The sequence below is a fragment of the Osmerus eperlanus genome, chromosome 5, assembly GCF_963692335.1.
Source record: "Osmerus eperlanus chromosome 5, fOsmEpe2.1, whole genome shotgun sequence".
NCBI classification, from domain to species: domain Eukaryota; kingdom Metazoa; phylum Chordata; class Actinopteri; order Osmeriformes; family Osmeridae; genus Osmerus; species Osmerus eperlanus.
The window spans coordinates 5,102,847-5,126,168 of record NC_085022.1 but is presented as its reverse complement, the minus strand read 5'-3'; the positions used below and the strand labels follow the sequence as shown (position 1 = coordinate 5,126,168).

The following is a 23,322-nucleotide window of genomic DNA, read 5'->3' as shown; positions in this document are numbered from 1 at the left end:
GCCATTGGGTGACAGGCACCACGGGTATACATGGTTATTATTATTATTGAGGAATAACATAGCTTAGTCCATTAATCAACATAACTATGGGCATTTTGAACCCTAATGTCTCCACTTAAATGGGTGAGTGCCCTTAATTAAACAATATAAATGTCAGTCATATATAGAGACATTGACACCTGTTGGCAATGACACCTTTGTTTTTTAAACCATTTCTGTAAACTAGGAGTTACTTGACGATTCAGTCCCATGAATATGAACATGCCAACACGCCACGTGTGATGCTAACTGGGGGCTGACTGACCCGAGTGTTCCAATGCACTGACTGAAGGACAACACAGACCAGAGGACAGGTCCGAGAAACGGGGGAGGAGAAGGAGGAAGAGAGAGAGAGAGAGAGAGGGAGAGGGAGGAAGAGGATCCCAGACGGACTGCAGAAAGACAACAGGCCTGAGATGGAGCAAAACGCGACAGCAGTAAGGGTTGAGATGCTGCGTCGGGTCCGCAGGTGTCGTTACCGTGTTTAGTGATGAAGTGGAGGGCCCATCCCGCTGTGTGCGCGTCTGCTCAGCGTGGACGGCGGTTAGGCTCGTGATGGGTTAAACTGGGGAGGTTCCCGTGAAGGTGATTTGGTGCCTGGGAGGTTTTTACAAAGCCGCTGAGGCCCTTAGGAGGTTAAATGTGAAAACTGTGAGAGTTGTGTCTGATGCCGTGATCGTCGTGGATCGACCCTGACGCAGCTCGTGTCTAAGATCTAAGATCTCTCGACTGGCAAATTTGTCAAATTTGTAAATTTATTTTTCTTTCTTGTTTTTTTTTAAAAGGAGGAGGAAGCCGGTTTATTTATGTAATCAAATCAATTTATTTATACTTACAGCTTTAAATAGCATATATTAAGCAACAGTTTATTTCACTGCATGTGGGAGAGAAAAAAAAAAAACACGTGTTCTGCAGGCGAAAGGATCACAGACAACAACTTCAAATGGACATAAAAAAGTGGATTTGTGCGAACAAAGAGGGAATTCCTCCTGCACGTAGACTGGGAGGGGTGGAGGTGCGGGCAGAGAGAGAGAGGATGGCAGAGGCCGGGGTGGTGGTGAGGGGGAATGAGGCCGGTGGAAGGGGGGGGGGGGAGGATGGAGGAGGAAGAGGGGGGGGGCGACTAGGACGAGCAAGAGAGTGCTCTGGAGAGGCTGTGAGGGGCCCCAGCCGGCTGGTCTCTGTCTGCAACACAGAAACCACAGAGAGAGAGACGACAGACGGACAGAGACAGAGAGACGGGGAGGGATGGCCGTTACTTGCGGGCTGATCACGACGACGCGGGGGCTGCAAGACGCATGCACGGACACTGGGGGGCAGGCTAGCCTGGTGCAGCGCAGCAAGGCCGGTAGTTAGTGGGTGAGGAGGGGGGCGAGGTGAGAGGGGGCGCCCGGAGGCGCACGGTGGAACGACTACGCTACTGAGCAGGTCGGTGTGCGTGTGCAACCAGGACACGCTCGCACCTGGTTGGTTAATAGGGGTTAAGGAGCTACGGAGGCAGCCAATGTCAAGAAATGCAGCTGATCACATGACCCAAGCAGCAAACTAATCACCTTGCGGCCTTCACTGCTCAGCCAATCAGAGGGTACAGCGTTGGAAATAGACTACAATGTAAAGATGTAAAGAACACAAATGAAATAGTAGGAGGGATGGAAAATGAAGAAAAGTGTCTGGGAAATACAACACAGTAAAGTTCTCATGTTGCAGCTGTTTAGTCTTTAGATGACAACAAGTTTGAAGTGAACTTTGAACTGAATTCTGAGTAATACTGACAGTCATAGTGCATTAACAACAGTCAACAATGTCAATCCAAGCCCAGGTACACAGGTTGATCTTGTAGATTGTATCTGTTTTGTAAGCATTCACAGCACAGAATATGTGCATTAGTCAAGTTCCTACAAATGTTCTTTCTTTGGCAGATTTTGGTCGGCCATGTTTCCCCCCCCAAACATAACGTAAATATATCAGCAAATGACAACATTTAGTAAACAAATTTTTTTTTTTTTTAAGAAAAGCAAACTGAACTAAATCTTCACTTTTACATTAGAAAACAACCTCTTGAAAAGAACTGAGAAAAAAATACTGTTTGGCTTTTCAAATCTCTCTAGTGCAATGAATTCAGACAGACTAGCAGGCTAGCCCATGGGTTTCAGTACAGATCAGTTAACGAGCAAGCAGTTTATAGCTAACATACTGTAGCAACACGGTTCGTTTTTCACTCTCCACACAACACAGGCACACCAGGCAGTGCATACTCCTGCAATCCCTCCAGGTCCAGTAAAGTGCTTTTAGTCAATCCTTAGCTGCTCGTCAGCTAATCATCATAATTATCCTTCAAAAGGTCAATTTCAGAGGAGAGGAACAATTCTCTCATATTTTCAAGTACTCTCTAGATTAGTGCAATCAGGAAGCATTTTTGCACTTCTTGGAACATGCAGAGGGCTAAATGACACGGAATTATTGAAATTGCAGTCATATTTTGAGTCTGTATCAAGATATGTAAAGTACCAGACAAAGTACAGACTAGATTTACGTTTTAGAAGCAAGTGCTTGAGCTACAGTACAACTGCATTTAGTTGGCCAAGCCCCAGGCTTTCCCTCACCAGGACCCCAGCTAAGGATCCCTCTTTCGGGCCATCCCCCTCCAGGCGAGCCTGAGGCCTCAGGGCCCTAGCAGAAGTCCTGGGGCTAGGGCTGGGCCCAGGCCTGGCTGTGGGGCGGGGCCTCCAAGTAGATCTGGGCCAGAACCTCAAGCAGCATGCAGAGCAGAGGCAGGCCCAGGCTGAGGAGCTCGTACAGGAAGAGGAAGTCCTCCCAGCGGCTCCACACGCCAAGCCCCGCCTCCCCGACCGCCCCGGCCGCCCAGCTCGTCAGGCGGCCGGGGGTCCCACACACCGCCCGCCCCGCCGCCAGCGGCCAGCGCAGGCCACACCTGAGGAAGGAAGTCAGGGTACCTGTGGACTGGTCTGTCTTGTCGCCCGAGGTCGTCACATGCCCCTGGTCATCCTGAGGGACACAGGAGGGATGAGAGATGCCTGAATGTTTGGGGGGGGGGAGTTCCTGCTGATTCGTGTGTGTGTATGTTTAGTAGTGAGAGATTGAAGACGTGCATGTAGTTGTGCGTTTCATGCATGTGTATCTGTGTCCATCTTGACAGTAGACTTACCGCTCTCTTCCGGAAATTGACCTGAGCAGTGCTGGGTCTACGCTGGGAATAGTGCATCTTGCAGTAGAACTTCCCTGGGGTACACACACACACACACACAGTGTTTAAAACTAGATTCTGATGGGTAGCATTATGAATGAATTGATAAATGAATGACAGACTACAGCAACTGGGTGAGTGAGTGAATTAAGGATTGTGACTGACGTGAGGTGAAGTGAGGAAATTAGGTCCAGAATGAATGAATTAATGACTGTATAAGTAAGATGAGTGAGTGTATAAGTGAGTGGATGAGAGACTGGATGCCAGGCCTACCCTGCTGGGAGTCGAAGGCGTGCCCCCCCAGGCGCAGCGTGCAGCTGCACACGTCACAGCGGAAGCACTCCCGGTGGAAGAAGAGCCCCTCTGCGCCCAGGCGCTCCATCACGTACACACGCTTCCTGCAGAAGTGACACGTGTCGCTGCCGCCCAGGGTCTGGGGGAACTCCCCTCGCCGGCCCACACACTGCAGGGGAGACACCAGGCCACAGTCAGGGGCTTCAACAGAGGCGGAGGGTAGGGGGCATAAGAAGGGGGTACTGCTAGGGGTAGGGGGCTTGGGAAAGGGGTTTGAGGCAGGGGATATGGGCTAGGGGGCAAGGTTAGGATGAAGGGAACAGGGTGAAGGGCTGGGGTTAGAGGGCCGGGTTAGGGGGTAGAGGGTGCAGGGTTAGGGTGAAGGGGTCAGAGTTAGGGGCAGGGTTAGGGGGCAGGGTCAGAGGTCAGAATTAGGGGGCAGGGTTAGGAGGCAGTATGGAGATTGTGAGTATAAAAATGTCAAACTCCCCATCACAGACCATCCAACATCAACCCACAGCTGGGTTGAAAACCAATTATAGATTATTTATTGATTTACTAATATTTAGTATTATGTCTCCATGGTGATGGGGTCACAGGCAGCCATAGGTGTAACTGACAGAACCTTCCTGGTACCAGAACCAACAGAAGCTTCCTGGTAGCAGAACCAACAGAACCTTTCTGGTAGCAGACCCAGACAGAACCTTCCTGGTACCAGAACCAACAGAAGCTACCCAACCCCAACCACCCCCGGTCACACACACACAGAGCCAGGTCCGGGCTAACCCTGCTTACCGGCGAGGAGTTGGGTCTGTGGTCTGTCTCATACAGGATAGCCAGAGTCTCAGCCTTGGCCCCTATTACTGACGACACTCTCCCCACTGTCCGCTACACACACCACAGGCAGAAGATGGAGGGTGAAAGAGAAACAGAGGTGTAGACAAGGACAGACAAAAGGGACGAGGGAAAGAATTGAGAGGAAAAAAGCTCCATAACAATATATCTCAATCTATTTTGGAAAAGGGCATTTAGACCAGGAATGACTGACAGCTCGTCCATGTTGAGGTAGTGGACTGGTACCTGTTTGTTGGACTGAACTGCTACAGCTGGGCAACTCTCAGAGCGAACTATCGTCTTTCCAATCATTTTACTGGAGGCCGCGTTCCCACTGCGCTATAAAACCCAACAACGCAAGAATCACAACAAATCCTGGACAATGCAGCTATAACTGTGCTACACACCTCTGAACTATCCATCTAGAAGCTTCCATGGCATGCGAGTCAAGTAGGTTCTGCTGCTCCCACAGTACCTTCTCAAGAGCCACGTCCTCAACGACCTTACGGACCTCGGCCCCGACCTTGTCCGTCACCTTCTCTTTGACCTTGATATGGACTTCGTCCTTGACACTCTGCTCGTGACCCCTCTCTTTTAACTTCTGGCCCTTTTCTGGGCCCTGAAGAGAGCGAGGCAAGAGGGAGGGGGAGGAAGAGGAGGAGGAGGGGGTGAAGCCACAGACAGCAGCAGGTTCTGGGACCGGATGGACCACAGGGCTTTTAGGAACGGAGGGGGGAGGAGGAGAAGAGGAGGGGGAGAAGTCCGTGTGCAGAGGGAAAGTGGAGTGGACAGTCTGCAGATGAGAAGGTGTCACACAGAGAGAGAGAGAGAGAGAGAGAGAGAGAGAGAGAGAGAGAGAGAGAGAGAGAGAGAGAGAGAGAGAGAGAGAGAGAGAGAGAGAGAGAGAGAGAGAGAGAGAGAGAGAGAGAGAGAGAGAGAGAGAGAGAGAGAGAGAAGTAGAAACAATGATATGGACATGATGATCCCTATTCTAGTCTTCACCAAACCATGCAATCTAGAGCGAGAGATGCAGAGAGAGAGGGAGGGGGCGGGGGGAGGAAAAGAAAGAAAGAGGATTCAAGGCGTGTCAAGGACAGAGGTCACGAGAGAGGGAGAAAGAGAAGGAGAAAAAGGAAACAAAGGGATTTGCGGAACTTGCGACAAAGTAAATAGAAGTCTAATTAGTTTGCCCTTTGAGAGGAAGTCTCGTCTAAACAAACAGAATTTTCCAGTAGTGATTAGAGCTGACCTCGAGTGGCAGTACATGGCTGGACCAAATAGCCCCAACTGCTGTTGTCAGTTTGTTTTCAAATTTGACGCATGCACTGCTCTCAACAAAGACCAGACTAATGTTATCACTAGCAAGGCAAAGCAAGAGTAATGATAACACACCTGTTAGAACCTAGACATGTGTGCACATGTAAGAGTATAGGATAGACAGGCAGACACAGACAGGCAGGCAGACAGGCAAACAGGCAGAACTCAACCTTCAGATGAGGGATACTGGAATCAGGAAACATGGAGGACAGCAGAACAGCTCTCTCGCTGATGCTCTTTCTGCAGAACTCCCTAGCGGAGCCTCTGTCCTTCCTCTGAACACCCACACAGAGACGACAGGAGGAGGCGAGAAACAGAAAGACCAATGCAGCAGGGCATGAACACGGTGGAATGACTCATTTAGATCCTTTTAGTCAATTTCAAAACAGGATGCACACATTCATCCATACTTGGGATGTTGTTTTGAGGACAGCATTACTGCGCAGACAAATACACTGAATTAACAGGGCGATACTGAGAAATATTGTGTTGTAATCCAATGACGGTAATCCACATTTAAACTGAATGATAATCTGTCACTTTAGAACAATGGAGCCCTTCTCAGGTTCTTGTTGTTGTTTGTTATGGAAGGTTAAGGCCAGCCTAGGTAACGCAGGGCTTAGACTCCAGTACTGAGATGTGGCTGGATTAAATGGGCTGTCTGCTCTGTGTATGTGTGTGCGCTTGTGTGTGTGTGTATGTGTGTATTGTGATCTGAGCCGTATGAGGCGGTCTGCTGTATTGTGGGTGTCAGACTCTGTCTTTTGCCTTGGTGAAGTGGCTATCCTACTGTACGCCCCTAGTCACAACCTCTAACCTCTGACACACGGGTGTGAACTACCACAAAGCAGTTAGACAACAAGGTGTCTTCAGTATACAGGCAGACAAACACACAGACAGAGACAGACAGACAAACAGACACCAGTTCACCTGGGTAATGTTGTCCCCTGGGGTTTGAGCCCCAGATTCAGACACCCTCCTTAAACTGAGATGGCTGGGAGAGGTGTATTCTGGGTAATCGGCGTCACCAGGACACTCTGGGCTCTCTGAGAGCGGTGACACAGAGCGGAGGGGGACAAGCTCAAGGGGAGGGGTCTTGGGAGTGTACTGTAGACTGATTGGCCGAACTGTAGGATCCTCCAATAGGCGTAAATAGATAGACGGCTGGAAGCAGGAAGGAGGAAGCAGGAAGCAGAAAGATAAAAGGTGACGATGAAGCCTCTAAGGACAGAAACGCATTTCGTTCCCCTAGCACCCCCTTTTGTGCTAGCTCCTCCTCCAGAGGAGCTGACAAATCAACACTACCTGCCACTTAGGCTGAGGGGGCGGGGCCGGGGGAGGGGGCGTGTCCTTTGGCTTGGCGAAGCGAGGGTTCTCAACCTTGTCTGGTGAGGGCGGGGTCGCAGGGTCCAGGGGGTCAAACTCAGACTGACCAATCAGAGGACAGGTCAAAGGTGACAGAGACAAGAGAGAGAACAGAAAGACAGGCTAAGTAAGGCATCAGAGGACGAAAAAGATTAGGAAGGTCTACATTAGACCATAGGAAGCAGTTAAAAGACGAAAAGACAGGCAAAATTAGCTTGATCTGAACATTCATGCTGTAACAGTGGTGGAGAGTGGTGGAGAGGAGGAGGATTTGTGACATCCCAAGGTCTTAACAACACAAAGACCTGCATTCACACAGGATTTTAGAGGAGTCTGCCAGCCTGCCGGCATCCATCTAACACCCAACATGGTTAACAGTCTCTTTTCCAGTCTCTTTCTATAAGAGCTGTGTGGAGAAAGACACTCCACCACCACGTTTCCTCTCGGCTGTCTCCATGGCAGCACACACCGAGTTACGGAACTTAGCTCCACTGAATGTCGCTTTGGATAAAAGACGTCTCCTAAATAAAATACTTTATTATTATTAAAGTTGGACAGAGAGCACTTAAGTCGTAGTCTGTTTCAGACCTGACGATAATAAACTGGTGTGTGTGTATCTACACAGCAGAGTGGGCGCACTGTGCACGCAGGATCCCTGGCAGATGCATCACAGTGGTAGAAAACAGGACAGCAGGTCAAGAGGTCGCAGGTTCAAATCCCCCCCCCCGTTCGTCGCCTCAGATAAAAGGGAATTCCTGCTTCATGAATCCCTTCCTGGACCTTCCAGGGTGGAGCTCTGTCTCTGTGCTGACTCGCCTTGCTGCGGAGGCTAGCGCTGGAGGTGTTCCGCTCCTCAAACTTGGCCAGGAGCTGGGTGGCCATGGAGCGCACCTTGTTCTCCCGCTGTTCCCCGTCCTCTCCTGCAGGGGGCGCACTCTGACAGGAGAGCTGCAGCTGTCATGCCACCACAGAGAGGAAGAGGAGGAGGCACACAGAGAAATTATTGTTACTTTTCTAAATGTGGGGATAAAATATAACTAAAACATTATTTTTATTTCTTTATTAAAATGTACAAATATGAATCAATGTTTGGTCATTTTTCACCCCATAGTCTGCCCATAACAGCCACAGACAGATGCTGACCACAGACAAGTAGACAGGTACCAGTCATGGACAGGTAGACAGTTGGCGACCCACCTCATCCAGGTAGCTGTTGCCCTTCCTCCGTCGCTTGTTGGTGGGGTCACTCTCCTCCAGCTTCTTATCCTCCTGGAGAGTCCGGCACAAACACTGCCCATCAGAGCTTTAAACTCACATACAGTCAACAGGCCGATGAAGATTAAAAGGGGAAAGAGAAAGAGAGGGGAACAGAGAAAGAGGATGGAGAGAAAGAGGAAGATTAAGAGAGAGGATCGAGGAGGGTGAAGGTTTGGTGCGGACGGTGGGTTGATACCTTAGGGACTCTCTTCCTGGGCTGGGTTTGGTTCATTAAGCTGTAAGCCGAGTTTGCCGTCTCTGATGAATACTGCTCATTGTTCTCATCTGTTTCCCTGGTACCTGCGACAGATCACACACACACACATTAAGTCCACTAAAGATACACATTACAGTAGCAGAGTTAGGTCTACAGGGCTGTGGTACAAGCACTGTGGCATAACATGAATTGAAACCTACAAGCATTTCTCACATGCCACCCTCCATACAAACATACACCACACCCACTCCACACACACTTACACCACCCACTACACCCCCCCCCCCTCCCACCCACACACACACACAACCCCCCACCCACTCCACACACGCAAGGCACACAGCACACACACCTTCCCAGCAGGCCAGGGTTGTGCAACGTGCAACTCTTTATCTCCCCACAGCAGAGGAAACACTCTGGCCTCAGTCAGTCAGGGCCCCGATCCTCACCCCCCCCTCCAGCCCCTCCAGCCCCTCCCCACACACACACACACACACCGTCCCCCAGCCTACCGTTCACGGCCCCGGGGGAGTTCCGGAACTTGTCATAGAAGCGGCTGAGGTACAGGACCATGAGCAGCTTGTCCGGGTCCTGCTCCAGGGCCATCTCCTTCCCCGTGGTGACGGCCTGGATGCCCAGCTCGCGCTCCGCTAGGTCGAAGGCCAGCTGGTTGTTCTGGGCACAGTCCTCCTCGTTCAGAGAGTCAAAATCACTGTGTGTGTGTGTGTGTGGGGGGGGGGGGGAGGTGGAGAAGGTGATATATAGAGATGGAGGGAGAGAGATACAAATATAAAGAGAGGGAGAAAGAGAGGTGTAGATATAAAGGGGGTATTAGATAAAGCACAAAACAGTGGACCACAACAAACCATAATAACGAACCACAGCAATGAACCATATTAATAGTGTCAGAATGCTGCGAAGGGCTGTGAGTCAGACTAAAATACTTGCTTGGCTACATCTACCCTCTACAAAGCGTGTGTGTGTCTGTGTATAGAGCACATAGGTGCCAAAGAGGGAATGAGATCATTCTGACCAAAACTTCTGCACACACAAACCTGTAACAAGGATGCTGAACACAGACCAGACAAGGGGCAGTGACATGAAAATCTCCATGACACATTTGTCAGCAGGAACATAATGTGTTAACAATGAAGGAACCATCCCATAATAGTTACTGGACCATATGTTTTTGAGGTTGGTCTGGAGACTGAAAATAACTTGGATGAGCGGTCATTACAGTCATACAAGCAGTTCCCTTTCTGTGAGTGACTTCCCCTGTAGCTGTGAGCACACTGGGCAGAGTACAGAACTGGCCTTGGGTAGCAGAACAGGCCTTAGGTAGCAGAACAGCAGAACAGGCCTTGGGTAGCAGAATAGCACAGTCCAGAGAGGAATCAACGTTTTCTTTCACTCTCAGCAGCAGCGTGTGACACAGGCCTCAGGACTGAACTCTCACAGCTACCATGAAAGGGTCCTATGATGGTGCTGATGGCAACATGGTGCTGGGTGTGTGTGTGTGTATCTTTCTGTATGAGTGTCAGTGTGTGTGTGTGTGCACGCGCGCGCGCTCATCGTCTCACATGAGCTCGGGCCGGAGGTGGTGTATGAGGGCGCAGAGGGCCAGCCCGTTCCTCCAGGAGGACGTGAGGTTGGTGACGGCCACGCCCCGGTAGCCCTCTGTTTGCCGCTGGCACCAGGTCAGCAGGCGGCCCGGCCGCACCTCCGCGTCTGCAGGGTCAAAGGTCAACATCTGAACATCCTAAACCACCAGCCCAAAGCACACAGGAGCTTCGTCTAGGAATGAAAGAAGTATGAAATCCTATTGGCTGAGGTTGGTTTGGAGACTGCAAATAACTTGGATGAGCGGTCATTAGTCATACAAGAAGGCCCCTTTCTATGAGTGACTTCCCCTTAAGATCTCCTTTCTAAGTCCAACATCAATTTCCATGAATATGATGCTCTCGTGGACAAATTGACCCAATACTCATTTCAACAACTGCTTATTTCATCCACTACAGTATCCACCATCATCGTTTCTGGGTAGGAGAGGAACAGTGAACACAGGCAGAAAGGAAGGAAGGAATAGAAGAAAAGTTGTGGCATGCACCCAAGTCAACAATGACACAGTTAGCAAATCGGTGATTCCACTGTACACTGTCAGCCAATCACTAAGGTCAACAATTACTCAGTCTGCCAATCAAACAGTAGAACTCGGAAACCCATACCTCTCTAGAGCAGCGCCGACCCATCAGGGTCAGCAAGATCCGCTTCAGCCAATGGGAGGCAATGGATGTAACAAGGTTTTATGTTTTATTTCAAATCTTAATTATATTTTAAACACTTTTAAAATCGTATTATTCTTATTAGCACTAAAGAGTACAGGGACTACAGTATAAAGAGAATAGTTTATAGGTACCAGAGTATAAAAGGGACTAGAGTTTATTTGAGGCCAGACTCTGCAGTCACACTAAGGCAACATTTTCTTTATTCGTTTGAATTAAGCAGGTGGGCGTTTGCTTCTGGTTGCATTTTTTTGTTGCATCGCTCACATCGTGCTGAGGTAATCTGGCTAAACTTTGACTGGTGAAATGATGTGTCTCACCGATGCTGAACCAATTGTAAAAGAGAGGGGGTGGTTGGGGGGCAAATGGAAGAGACTAATATTGGTTGGTTGGGGTTAATGTTTGTTTAACAGTTAAAGGATTGTAGGTTCACTGTCCTATTTCGCCACAGCCCGCGAATACATTTAGCAGATTTCAATGAACAATCCTGTGGGTGTGCAGGCATGGGGGGAGGTCGCTGGGAGGGAGGGTGGGAACAGTGTCTCACCTGGTCTGGAGAGGTTGACAGATCTCCACGTCGGACCGCCTTTCTCTGGCGGGCCCGGAGCCTGCAGTCCGTCTATGAACAGGTGACGCACCTGGGAGAGAAAGAGAGAGAGAGGAAAAATGAGGGAGAGCGAGAGATCGAAAGATGCTTTAAGCAATCATCAAGGACAAAAAAGGCGATTCGCTCCAAATCAGTTGAACCAGACAGACTGTCTGAAACAGGAACATCCATAGAGTCTCTCTCTCCATCACGCAGCCAGACAGACCTGGTGAGGACGGACACACGCAGCCAGACAGACCTGGTGAGGACGGACAAACACGCAGCCAGACAGACCTGGTGAGGACGGACACACGCAGCCAGACAGACCTGATGAGGACGGACACACACGCAGCCAGACAGACCTGGTGAGGACGGACACACACGCAGCCAGACAGACCTGGTGAGGACGGACACACGCAGCCAGACAGACCTGGTGAGGACGGACACACACGCAGCCAGACAGACCTGGTGAGGACGGACACACGCAGCCAGACAGACCTGGTGAGGACGGACACACGCAGCCAGAAGGACCTGGTGAGGACGGACACACGCAGCCAGACAGACCTGGTGAGGACGGACACACACGCAGCCAGACAGACCTGGTGAGGACGGACACACGCAGCCAGACAGACCTGGTGAGGACGGACACACGCAGCCAGACAGACCTGGTGAGGACGGACACACACGCAGCCAGACAGACCTGGTGAGGACGGACACACACGCAGCCAGACAGACCTGGTAAGGACGGACACACACGCAGACAGACAGACCTGGTGAGGACGGACGCAGGTGGAGTTCAGGTTGGGATAGCGAGTGGAGGGGTCAACGGTGTACCCATCAAAGTTCTTTGAGATGTTTTCTGTGGTCGTCTGGGGCAACAAGCGGTAGAGACTCTCCCTGACAACAAGAACAGTCATTATTTTCTCGGCTTCAGAGAAAGTCTTGTCTGCTTCTAGATGATTCAAGCGTACGGTAGGTTACACGTTGGGTGCAAAAGAGCAATAAAGAAAAAAGACAAAAGAAAAGGTCAGTAGAAAGAGCAAGTGTTTGAACATTTGAATACGGCCATCCAAACAAATAAGCAGGCGCTTATTTTAGTCTACTTTAAGTTAAAACATTGAAAACTTTTTTTCTGCTAAAGGTCAAATTGAGTCTCCCGTTCTACCCTCCTCTCTTCCCCTATTCCCCTCTCCCCTCCCTCCCTCCCCCTCACCTCTCAGCCAGTATCTCCAGAGGGGTCTTGCCCTGGGCCCAGCCCCTCACCATCCAGGCCGTGTCAAAGGCTGCCAGGAAGCCTCGGGCACAGCCAGTCCCCATGGGCCAGAACGGCTGAGCACCAGTGGAGAGAGAGGAGCGAGAGAGCATGGTCACACAGGGAGGGGAGAGAGAGCATGGTCACACAGGGAGGGGAGAGAGAGCATGGTCACAGACACACACACTTCTTTTCTCCACATACCCATCACCCCCCCCCCCCCAACTCCCCCACCTCCAGCAAGCTGCCTCCCCTACCTCCAGAAGGCTGTCTCCGACCAGGGCGACCAGCAGCTGGTGTCCGTGTTTCTGGCGCGCCAGCGCGGCGTTCTCCGAGGCGTACATGCAGGTGAAGTCGAACATGGCCACGTCCGGCTGGTCGCAGTGGTTGAGGGCGTAGTCCAGCGACGGCAGCTGGTAGTTGGTGCCGAAGTCTGCGGCCTCACGGGCGTACGAGAGCAGAGCCTCCTGGTTCACATTCCCACTGCTCAGCAGCTTCTCTGTCTCCATGTAGTCCTGCAGGGAGGGGGGGGGGGAAGAGAGAGAGAGAGAGAGAGAGAGAGAGAGAGAGAGAGAGAGAGAGAGAGGTGAAGGGAGGGATGGGGTATAAGAGTGAGGGAAAGATTAAAGGAGGGAAGGAGAGAGGGAGGAAGCGAGCAAAGGGTGGAGAGATAAAGAGAGAGGGGGAGAGAGCGAGGGAGGGAGAGAGTAAGGGAGGGAATAAGAGAGGGATGGATGAGTTTAGCATCAGGCTATTGGACTATTTTATTCCATCAACACTCTGCTTAACTGATCCGTTATGTTCTCTGAGGATTACAAGAGATTTGTTGACTTTGTTGACCAGTTATGACATTCAAAGCTTTTATGAGCGTGGACCAGCCACTCAAACAATCATCATAACACACACACCCACTCACCCTAATTCTCTCACACACTCACACATCTGGTGTCTGTCTGAACTGGGACATTGATAAATCTGTCCTCACCAAGAAGGAATGTAGGATTAATATTAGCCCTCTGAGATCACAGTAAGTGTGGCTCTAATGCGTGTGTGTGTGTTACTGTGTGTGTGTGTGTGTATATGCGTCTGTCTGCGTGTACATAGCCATCTTCCTGATCCAATGTGTCCTGCTTTATTAATAACCTCACTCATCCTGTACAATCCTCTCAGAGGACATATCTTCCTTACAAGTCACTTGTTAGAGTGTGTGTGTGTGTTACAGGGGGGCATGGGAACAGTGAGTGATGGGCCTCCCTTAAGGAAGCTAATGAAATAGGGGTAAGGGTTAGCATGCACCAAGGAAAACACACACACACACAGACACACACACACACACACACACAGACACACACACACAGTAGCTGACTGGTGAGCTGCCACATAGGGAGCAAGAATTCTCCTCCACCAGAAACACTCCACAGCAGTATATCTCATCTGTTGTTCTCTCCTCAGTCACCGCCCAGCATCCTGGGCGGTGACTCCCCCTCCAGATCCTGCACAATAGCATGACTCTAAAGCCTAAGTGACTAAGTGTGAGGTTCATATGCAGGGGAGGAGACATGCCAGAGCTAAACCAACAACACTCTCTATCTCACACGCACACACACACACACACACACGACAGAGCTGAACCAACAATACTCACATGAATGATGACCCCTTTGTCCAGCAGGCTCTGTTTCTTGGCCGTCATTACGAAGTAGTGTGTGTTGTCCTTGTAGTACACAATGTTCTCCAGGTCGATGCCTGGGGTCAGAGGAACACAGCAGACCCTGAACACCTGCCTGAGAAACCCTGGAGCTGGGGAGGCTGAGGCTGGGGCTGAACCCACAACCCATTGTGGAGCAGAAAATATGCCAACCACAGAGACAAGGGCTCAGACAAAACCTGTCTGCATGCAACAGTACAGGGACAGCTACACCTACTAACAGTGACCAGTAGAAGCATGTGATACAGGACCCCTCAGACAGGCAGTCATCTCAGGCACAGCCCACACACCACAGGACCCCTCAGACAGGCAGTCATCTCAGGCACAGCCCACACACCACAGGACCCCTCAGACAGGCAGTCATCTCAGGCACAGCCCACACACCACAGGACCCCTCAGACAGGCAGTCATCTCAGGCACAGCCCACACACCACAGGACCCCTCAGACAGGCAGTCATCTCAGGCACAGCCCACACACCACAGGACCCCTCAGACAGGCAGTCATCTCAGGCACAGCCCACACACCACAGGACCCCTCAGACAGGCAGTCATCTCAGGCACAGCCCACACACCACAGGACCCCTCAGACAGGCAGTCATCTCAGGCACAGCCCACACACCACAGGACCCCTCAGACAGGCAGTCATCTCAGGCACAGCCCACACACCACAGGACCCCTCAGACAGGCAGTCATCTCAGGCACAGCTCACACACACACACATCACAGGACCCCTCAGACAGGCAGTCATCTCAGGCACAGCCCACACACACACACCACAGGACCCCTCAGACAGGCAGTCATCTCAGGCACAGCCCACACACCACAGGACCCCTCAGATAGGCAGTCATCTCAGGCACAGCCCACACACCACAGGACCCCTCAGACAGGCAGTCATCTCAGGCACAGCCCACACACCACAGGACCCCTCAGACAGGCAGTCATCTCAGGCACAGCTCACACACACACACACATCACAGGACCCCTCAGACAGGCAGTCATCTCAGGCACAGCCCACACACACACACCACAGGACCCCTCAGACAGGCAGTCATCTCAGGCACAGCCCACACACCACAGGACCCCTCAGATAGGCAGTCATCTCAGGCACAGCCCACACACCACAGGACCCCTCAGACAGGCAGTCATCTCAGGCACAGCCCACACACCACAGGACCCCTCAGACAGGCAGTCATCTCAGGCACAGGCACACACACCTGTCTCCTCCTTCAGCTCCAGGAAGAACTTCTGGTTGAAGATGAAGGCCACCCCACTGATCTCTTCCACCTTGGCCTCCGCCGTCGTGTTTCTGTTCACAAAATTGGCCGTGATGGCGATGGCCAGCTTCCCACGGAACTCTTTACGTCTGAAACCTGGAAGGGAACAGATTGAGATTGACTTTGTTGTCCCACCAAGTGGATATTCAGTGTGGGCTTTCCTCCCTGCTGCAGCTGGGAAAGACAAACATTCTGAATACAAAAGTGAGTCAAACTTAGGAGTGAAGTTCCTGCAAGCGCACATTCTTCATACTAACATCAAAAGCGAACCCATCAATAAGGTTTGACAGAAATCTGGGTTCAGACAGCTAGCAGACACCATGTGGTGACTAAGACACTTTAGTTGACTCTCTGACACGACAACACTCTTCTGTTTAAGCTAGTGCTCGTTTACACAGACCTCCATAGGTATGCACCCTCCTACACTGGTCGGGGGATCAACCTGGTCTATGGTATTGGATCGTTCAAATATTAACTGAACATTAAAGAACATATGGAAAGTTGTGCTTTGAGGTTTGGCTTGTGTTTAGTCTGTTCCATGAAATGCTTGTCTGCAATCTTGAGCAGAAAGTTGACTTTGTTCTACTAGTCTTAGATAACGAGAAGGTGCCATGGACAGGTACGTATATACACTAGGGTGAAGTGCTCTGTGGGGTTGAGTAAACACTCCATGCTTAAGGTTAAAAGAAAAACAGATGAGAAAAAAAAGATGGGAAATAAAAGAAAAAAAGGAGGAGAAACTCAAAATCTAGTTTGGCTTATTGGTCAAACCTCTGAACATCATCATCATCATCATCATCATCATCACCACAAGAGGTCTCACCATCTAGCGTGTTCCTGCGTCCGTCCGCCCCGATCACAACGTTGAAGTCGAAGTCAGAGACAGGATGGTTGGATGGTTTGATCTGTGCTCTCCACCCTGGTCCGGCTGGGCCAGAGAGACAGACCGTCAGACAGACAGACAGACAGACAGACAGACAGACAGACAGACATGCAGACAGACAGATATGCAGACAGGCCGTCAGACAGACAGGCAGCCGATAAGCTTGCCGATTCTTCAGGAAAAGGGGAATGTGTGAAACATCTCTAGCTCTTTGTTCTGTATCTGGAGGCTGGAGGAGGCTGCAGTGACTGCAGAGTGTCAGGAACATGGACAGCATTTTCTTATCAGCTCGGGAACTCACAACTCCATATCTCTGTCTCACTCTCACACACCCTCCCTCACACACACACACACCAACCGATATACAGTACAGTTTTTTTTTGTTTTTTTACCTACGACCTCTAGATCTGCAGCTTTCCCACTTCGTTATACGGTTTCATAACAAAGTCTTGTTTAGACTGAACAGCCAGTTGTCAGCAGGGGACTCTAATGGTGAACCTGAAAGCTCTAGAAGAGTGAAGCACTTGGGCGTGTCAGATGTGTGGTGGGGTGTGAGACCTCCTACCTGCATCCTCCTGCTGCTCCGGGGGTTCCAGCAGAGACACAAACTCCACGTTGACGTGGACCTCCACCCCCAGGATCAGAGCCACCTTCATCAGCATCAGCTGCAGCTGACGGATACCTGCGCGCGCACACGCAGTGTCACAGACACGCACATACAATGCGCACGCACAGCGTCACAGACACGCACATACAATGCGCACGCACATTTGGAGGAGGATGAGAGAGAGATTTAGGGAGCTGCAGTGGTTTGATAAGACACACAGCATTTACATTTATAGTGACTGGTATCTGACTGGTGTCGTTTGCATGTCATGTCCGCTCTCAGAGTCAATCACGGACACACGCACACACACACACACACACACACACACTAAAGCCTTTCAATCCCTTTGGAACTCATCCATCCATTCACCCATCGCTCACTGATGTGGTCGATGGCTCCAGCGCAGAACTTTCCGTAGAACTTCTTGGCCCCGAGGCCTCGGAGGTCGTGGATGGTGTAGGGCCAAAGGTGGAGGACGTTGTTCCTGGAGAACGTGTCCCTCTTCTCCATCACCACCACCTTGGCCCCCAGCAGGGCCAGCTCAATGGACGTCCGCAGCCCACAGGGACCCCCGCCGATGATCAGGCACTGGGACAAGAGTAGGGATGTGTGTGTGGGGAGGGGGGTGGTGGTGGACAGAGGGAAAGCAAAAGAGAGAAAGAATAAAGAGAGAGAGAGAGGGAAAAAGAGAGAACGAGAGAGAAAGAAAGAAGATCAGAAAGAGAAAAAGAGACAGAGAGAGACAGAAAGAAAGAGACAGAGGGAAAGACAAAGATAGGGAGTGACATTTCAGAGAAAAAAAAAGAGAGAACGAGAGAGAGACAAAGAGGATCAGAAAGAGAAAAAGAGACGGAGAGAGACAGAAAGAAAGAGACAGAGGGGAAAGACAAAGATAGGTGTGACATTTACATTTTCATGGTGCTTCTACTGCGGGAACATGAAAAGGGTGCAGGTTTCAACCTGACCTACTAAGAGGCAGAGCAGAGAGGGGCAGGCCACTCAGAGAGGAAGAGCCTCCACATCAACCTGCCCTGACACACCCACTGATGGGGTTTCACAACCTGCCCTGACACACCCACTGATGGGGTTTCACAACCTGTCTCCACACAGAGACTCACTGCAGCCCCATTGTGATCCAGTCATTTACTGCAGAGACACAGGGGTGACATCATCCATGTCATGCCAGAGGTGGGATCACACAGACAGCTGGTACAAGGACTCTGGACACAGCTAAACTACCACAGCTAAATAATGCCATACAACCACACAGGGGGGGACTGGAGGACTGGTCTGAGATCAGGGACTTCAGACTACAGTCTATAGACTGAAGAGAAGCATGGGTAAGAGATTAGTCTTGGATGACAGGACAGAGGGTGACGATAGGGCATGTTCTAGAAAAGATTATGAATCTTATTTACGATGGTCAACTTAAGTCTCGTCTCACCCTTTAGAGGCATCCTGTTCATGTGCAACCACTCCATTACATTCAGAATTCATCACGGAGCAATTCATCCGAGCAACAGATCACTGTAAATATCACAGGCCAGACAACATACATGGGTTGGGCCGGAAAGTCCAAATCAGATTAGGTTTCATCCTGTAGCGAGAGCTCCGGTAGGCACTGAGGAAACACTGGTGCTGCGCCCCGACAACGCCTCAGAGCCTGTCTGAGGAGGGGGGGGGGGGGGGGGTGATGAGGGCTGAGGGCTTCCTGAAGAATGTGTGTTCTCCTGACAGTCTAGAACCACCCTGTCAAGTCCTGCCTCTCCTCCTCACAGTCTGGACTGTGCCCCAGTTCAGCTCTTCTCCTCAGAGATGAGGAGAAGAGCTTTGGGAGAGCTGTGGGTGAGAATGTGGGAGAGCATTTGGATGAGTTCACTCATTGTAGTGGTCAGTCCACTAGTCAGTCTCAGAGGTGTCATGACACTTTGGTCAAGTCTAATGATGGGATTTCTCTCTCCCTCTTTCTCTATTCTTTTTGATTGATTTTGATTTCTCTTAGGTCTCTCTCACTCCCTTTATCTCTCTATCTGGAGTGTGTGACTCCAGCCCTCCTTCTCTCAGGGCTCTTATCAGTGTTCCTCAGGGAGATATGAACTCACTGAGACACCATGATAAACACGCCAATGGAGTCCTTCCACTAAACATTTGTCTTATCTTTCATACCAGACTGCACGTCTATCCTCACTTTCTGTGTTGGAGACAGAGGATCAGAGATGTCCAAACTTTGGAAACTTTCAAACAAATAGTAAAAGCGGTGGTTCGGTGAACCATTCCTGAAGCCAGTGCCTTCGATTTGAAGCCTAGCCTTTAGCTCAGAGGGTAAACTCACTGTTGTAACTGGTGAGAGAACCATGCAAGCCATGTGCCAGCCACAGGGTACAGCGTCATGTTTCCCTGTGTTACCTGATCAGAGACAGGGCCGATTGGGCAAACTCGCCAGCCATGTGCCCCGTGTACCATGTCACTGCCATGAAACCTGACACAGGGGTATTCACATTCCTGGAGACCAGACTTCCAAACTGCAGACCATGTGACAACGTACAGCATAGCTGTCACACGCACTATAGCTTTAAGGGCGCTCCACATAACACAGACAAGCAGCATAGTTCGGGACTGATAGGGGAGTCTAGACAGACACCAACAACCACAGCCGTGAATCTGAGATTCCTGCACCTGAAAAATTGTTCCAGAGGGATGTCCGACATCGTACATCTCTCTCCATGTTACAAGCGTCCAGTATCATTTTCTACGGTACCAAACTGTGAAGATAACGTACAAAGACATTCTTTAAACGTAATCTCCGTGTGACTCGACTAACTGTCGACGTCTGAGAAAAAAGACGAGTTTCCTCCAGGATATGTGACGGAGAACCAGAGCAAGCCTAGCTTACCTAAAGGTCTGGACAGACTTTAGCTCTGCTGTATAGAACAGTCTCTTCGGCAAAGCAGGTTAAAAGCTTCCTACCTTGGTGCCCGGGCAAGCTTTAGACTGATTGTACTCCTTTTGGCTGGCCCTCTTGTCCAGCTTGGTCCAGAGAGCCTTGGCCTTCCAGGAAGTGACCGTGGCTTTGAGGTTGCTGTAGAACGTGGCGTGTTCCAGAGGGTCCAGGTCCATGAGACGACACAGGATGCTGAAAGCCTGCAGCGTGCCCTTGCAGGTGGACGCCTGAACAAAGTTCTCAAAGAGCTGTCCGGCCTGCACGCTGCGTTCCTCCTCCGTCTCCCCCATCTTTCCTTCCCCGTCTCTCTCTCTCTCTCTCTCTCTCTCTCTCTCTCTCTGAGGAGGTCTGAAACGTGAAAGGGAGTACGTTTAGTCAGCAGTTTTCCTAACTATGTGCTTTGTTACTTCTTTCAACTCAGACATTTCACACAATGAGCTTGGTTGTTGTATATCAAATAAACATCCATGACTCTGCAGCAAGAACAGAGAGAGAAGCATGCTGTGTTATGTTCTAAACATGTAATTCAAATCAAAACAAAACAGAGATGGCATTCTAAATGTGTGGCATCCACATAACATGGGCTTTAGGAAACACACGGGGGCATAGGAGGAAGAAAGGGAGAGAGAGACTTGAACAGACTGTCAACTGACTGTGTGAGGAGAGATTTGTCCTCCCCTCACCTCCCCTCACCTTCCTTCCATTCCCCACACACACAGGGGCCTTGATAGGATTATGACAAAGTGTGCACATGAAAACTTTCCACAGAGCAGTCACGGGGAAACATGGTTTAAACAGCTTAGTCTGCAGCGATCAGGGGGAGAATGGGCCGGCCAAAACAGCTGATTGAGACCCCGGCTGTACAGTAGGGCTGGTCGAGACACAGAGTTAGGAGTCAGAGTCAGTCAGAGTCGGGAGTCAGGGTTAAGAGTCAGTCACCCAGCAGACACCTGCAGCAGGACGGAGTTTTAGTCTGTTTCCATGATGAGGCCTGGAACAGGATCTTCTTCCACGTCAGAATCAGTGTGTCCAGCTTCCGTGTGCAGTAGAATGCAACATGAACTGGTGTCAGAACTGGCAAGGGTCTGCCTGTACTGTCCCCCCACCACCCCCACCCCCACCCACACACACTCTGCCCTCTGCAACCCTTTCCCTCTACACTCCACTTCTATGGAGCCTCTCCCCATATCTCTCACCATTCTTTCCTTTCATCCCTCCTATCCTTCCTCCCCTCCCTACTCTCCACCCACTTCCCTCTCCTTTGCCACCTCTTATTACCATCCGCCATCTTCTCCTGTCCCCCTCTCTCTCTCTTTGCTCCCCTCTTCCTCTCCTGCTTTCCTCCTGCTGGCTACTCTTCTCTCCCCTCTCTCTTTGGTTTTCTCCTCCTCTCTCCTTCAGTGCAAACATCTCTGATGGCAAATAGACAGGCAGACGTTTTAAGATGGTCCTTCTTCTGTTGTTCAACTGGCGAGTGAGGAAAAAAACAAATCATGCACATTTTTAACTGGAAACAATAATTGGAATCCCAACAGTCCCATCTCAAAGACAGTGCACGGGGAACGCGATGTTCTTCTTGGTTACTGAGATGACATTTGTGACAGTGTGATGGTTTGGTCTTGGTTCCCCAATTCTCACACGTCTATACTGGATTTCTACACATATGGATACACATACAAGCCCACGCAGGATAAGTCAAGTCAGAGCTAAGGGACAGACAGAGCAGGTGTGGGTTACCTCAACAGGGACTCTGCTGTTCAAACACCCGGTCTAAAGGTTTCCTTGATGGCTAGAAGACTAGTTCACACACACACAAACAAACGCACACACTTGTGGTATGGGAAAGTTCATGGCTGTTAAGCTATATATAACAGCAGAGTGCATTGTGGGAATGTCACAGAGGAAGAGGCTGTCAAGATAACACACTCAGAATCTGGAGCTCTCTGTGTCGTACGAGCTCAGCTCAAGAGCGCACACTAGACATGGAGACAGAAGACAGTTTGACCAAGTATTTGCACTGAACACCTTGCATACAGGAATACCCATCTATTACTCTAAACAAGCATCTTAGACTGGGCTGTCCAAGCTTGTTCCTGGAGATACTGTACCGTTTTGTAGGTTCACTCCAGTCTAGCATACATGCTGCTATTAAATGCTAGCTTGTATGAGGTTGTGTCTGTCTGGTGACTACAGTCACTCTAACCCTGTTTTGTAGCAGAGAGCAGAATTACAGCACACAGCGAGCAGTCAGACTTTGAAGCTAAGTCCTTCCCTACAGTTGTCCAAATACTCCCTCAAGCAGTAGAGAGATGAAGCCAAGATTTCAGAACCTCAAAAACAGCTCTGAACTACATAATTAGAACTCAAATTCTTCCAGAATCGTCCACAGCAGGCTGGTGCCATGGCCGGTCTGGGGCTACAATACTTTGCACACAACTCATGAAAGCTACATTTAAAAAAAGCACAACACCTGAACCTCTCACTATTGAGAAGCAAACTGTGGGTAAATGTGAAGACATTTGTGACACTGCTTGTAAAAAGGGCAATACAAATAAAGTTGTATTCGATTTGATCCAGGCGTGTATGGCAGGTATGGAAAGAGATGTGGAGCGTTGAGGATAAGTCAAGTCAGAGCTAAGGGACAGACAGAGCAGGTGTGGGTTACCTCAACCGGGAACCTGCTGTTCAAACACCCGGTCTAAAGGTTTCCTTGACGACTAGAAGACTACCATTCAAAAAAGAAAAACTGTTGTCTTGGGTCTTGGTATGCACTGTATGTGTAAGTATGTGTGCATGTGTGTCTGCGGTGGTAAGCGGCTAGCTGGCTACATCCTGGCTCCTGAGTGTTCTGACAACATTGACGTAGTGGATGAAGAGAACATATCAGTCAGCTTGTGCTGTTTTAAGACCAGTGCAGGAGGGAGAGTCAGAGCGAGAGAGGGAGGGAGGGAGTGCATACAGTGAGAGATTGTGAGAGCCAGATCAAAGCTGAGTGACCAGTGCCTGGTAACACAGATGCTGTGCCAGGATCTCCTCTGAGGACCACTTCAAAGACCCAGCCTCCAATCATCCTCAAATCAGCCTCAACCCTGCCTCCAATCAGCCTCTAACCAGTACCCAGCATTACAACAGCGTCATCTGCTTAAACCCCGTCTCCACCTAGCCTCCACCCAACCTATAACCAGCCTCAAGAATAAGCCCTATTGATTGCAAAAACACCACACGCACACATCCTCTACTGCCAGGGACATTATCTCAAAC

At 50.3% G+C, this 23,322-nt stretch overlaps 1 protein-coding gene across 4 annotated transcripts in view; it reads right to left on the bottom strand.

The window, feature by feature from the left end:
- Nucleotides 1-23,322, bottom strand: part of mical2b (microtubule associated monooxygenase, calponin and LIM domain containing 2b) — a 35,634-nt gene that overhangs the window by 8,140 nt on the left and 4,172 nt on the right. For 3 of the 4 annotated variants that reach the window (XM_062461335.1, XM_062461337.1, XM_062461336.1), the window contains exons 2-19: nucleotides 20,088-20,409; nucleotides 17,501-17,708; nucleotides 17,079-17,195; nucleotides 16,454-16,558; nucleotides 15,571-15,726; nucleotides 14,294-14,394; nucleotides 12,906-13,163; nucleotides 12,610-12,725; nucleotides 12,167-12,293; nucleotides 11,358-11,448; nucleotides 10,109-10,256; nucleotides 9,041-9,240; nucleotides 8,508-8,611; nucleotides 8,252-8,323; nucleotides 7,871-8,008; nucleotides 3,518-3,707; nucleotides 3,206-3,279; nucleotides 2,994-3,045 (exon numbers count right to left, since the gene is read on the bottom strand). In XM_062461335.1, coding sequence (XP_062317319.1) covers nucleotides 2,994-3,045; nucleotides 3,206-3,279; nucleotides 3,518-3,707; nucleotides 7,871-8,008; nucleotides 8,252-8,323; nucleotides 8,508-8,611; nucleotides 9,041-9,240; nucleotides 10,109-10,256; nucleotides 11,358-11,448; nucleotides 12,167-12,293; nucleotides 12,610-12,725; nucleotides 12,906-13,163; nucleotides 14,294-14,394; nucleotides 15,571-15,726; nucleotides 16,454-16,558; nucleotides 17,079-17,195; nucleotides 17,501-17,708; nucleotides 20,088-20,351 — 2,521 coding nt within the window. In that variant the 5' untranslated portion in view covers nucleotides 20,352-20,409. Of the gene's footprint in view, nucleotides 1-2,993; nucleotides 3,046-3,205; nucleotides 3,280-3,517; nucleotides 3,708-5,085; nucleotides 5,166-6,619; nucleotides 6,854-6,994; nucleotides 8,009-8,251; nucleotides 8,324-8,507; nucleotides 8,612-9,040; nucleotides 9,241-10,108; nucleotides 10,257-11,357; nucleotides 11,449-12,166; nucleotides 12,294-12,609; nucleotides 12,726-12,905; nucleotides 13,164-14,293; nucleotides 14,395-15,570; nucleotides 15,727-16,453; nucleotides 16,559-17,078; nucleotides 17,196-17,500; nucleotides 17,709-20,087; nucleotides 20,410-23,322 lie in introns of those variants that run through there. The other variant, XR_009930462.1, reaches the window with a different exon arrangement.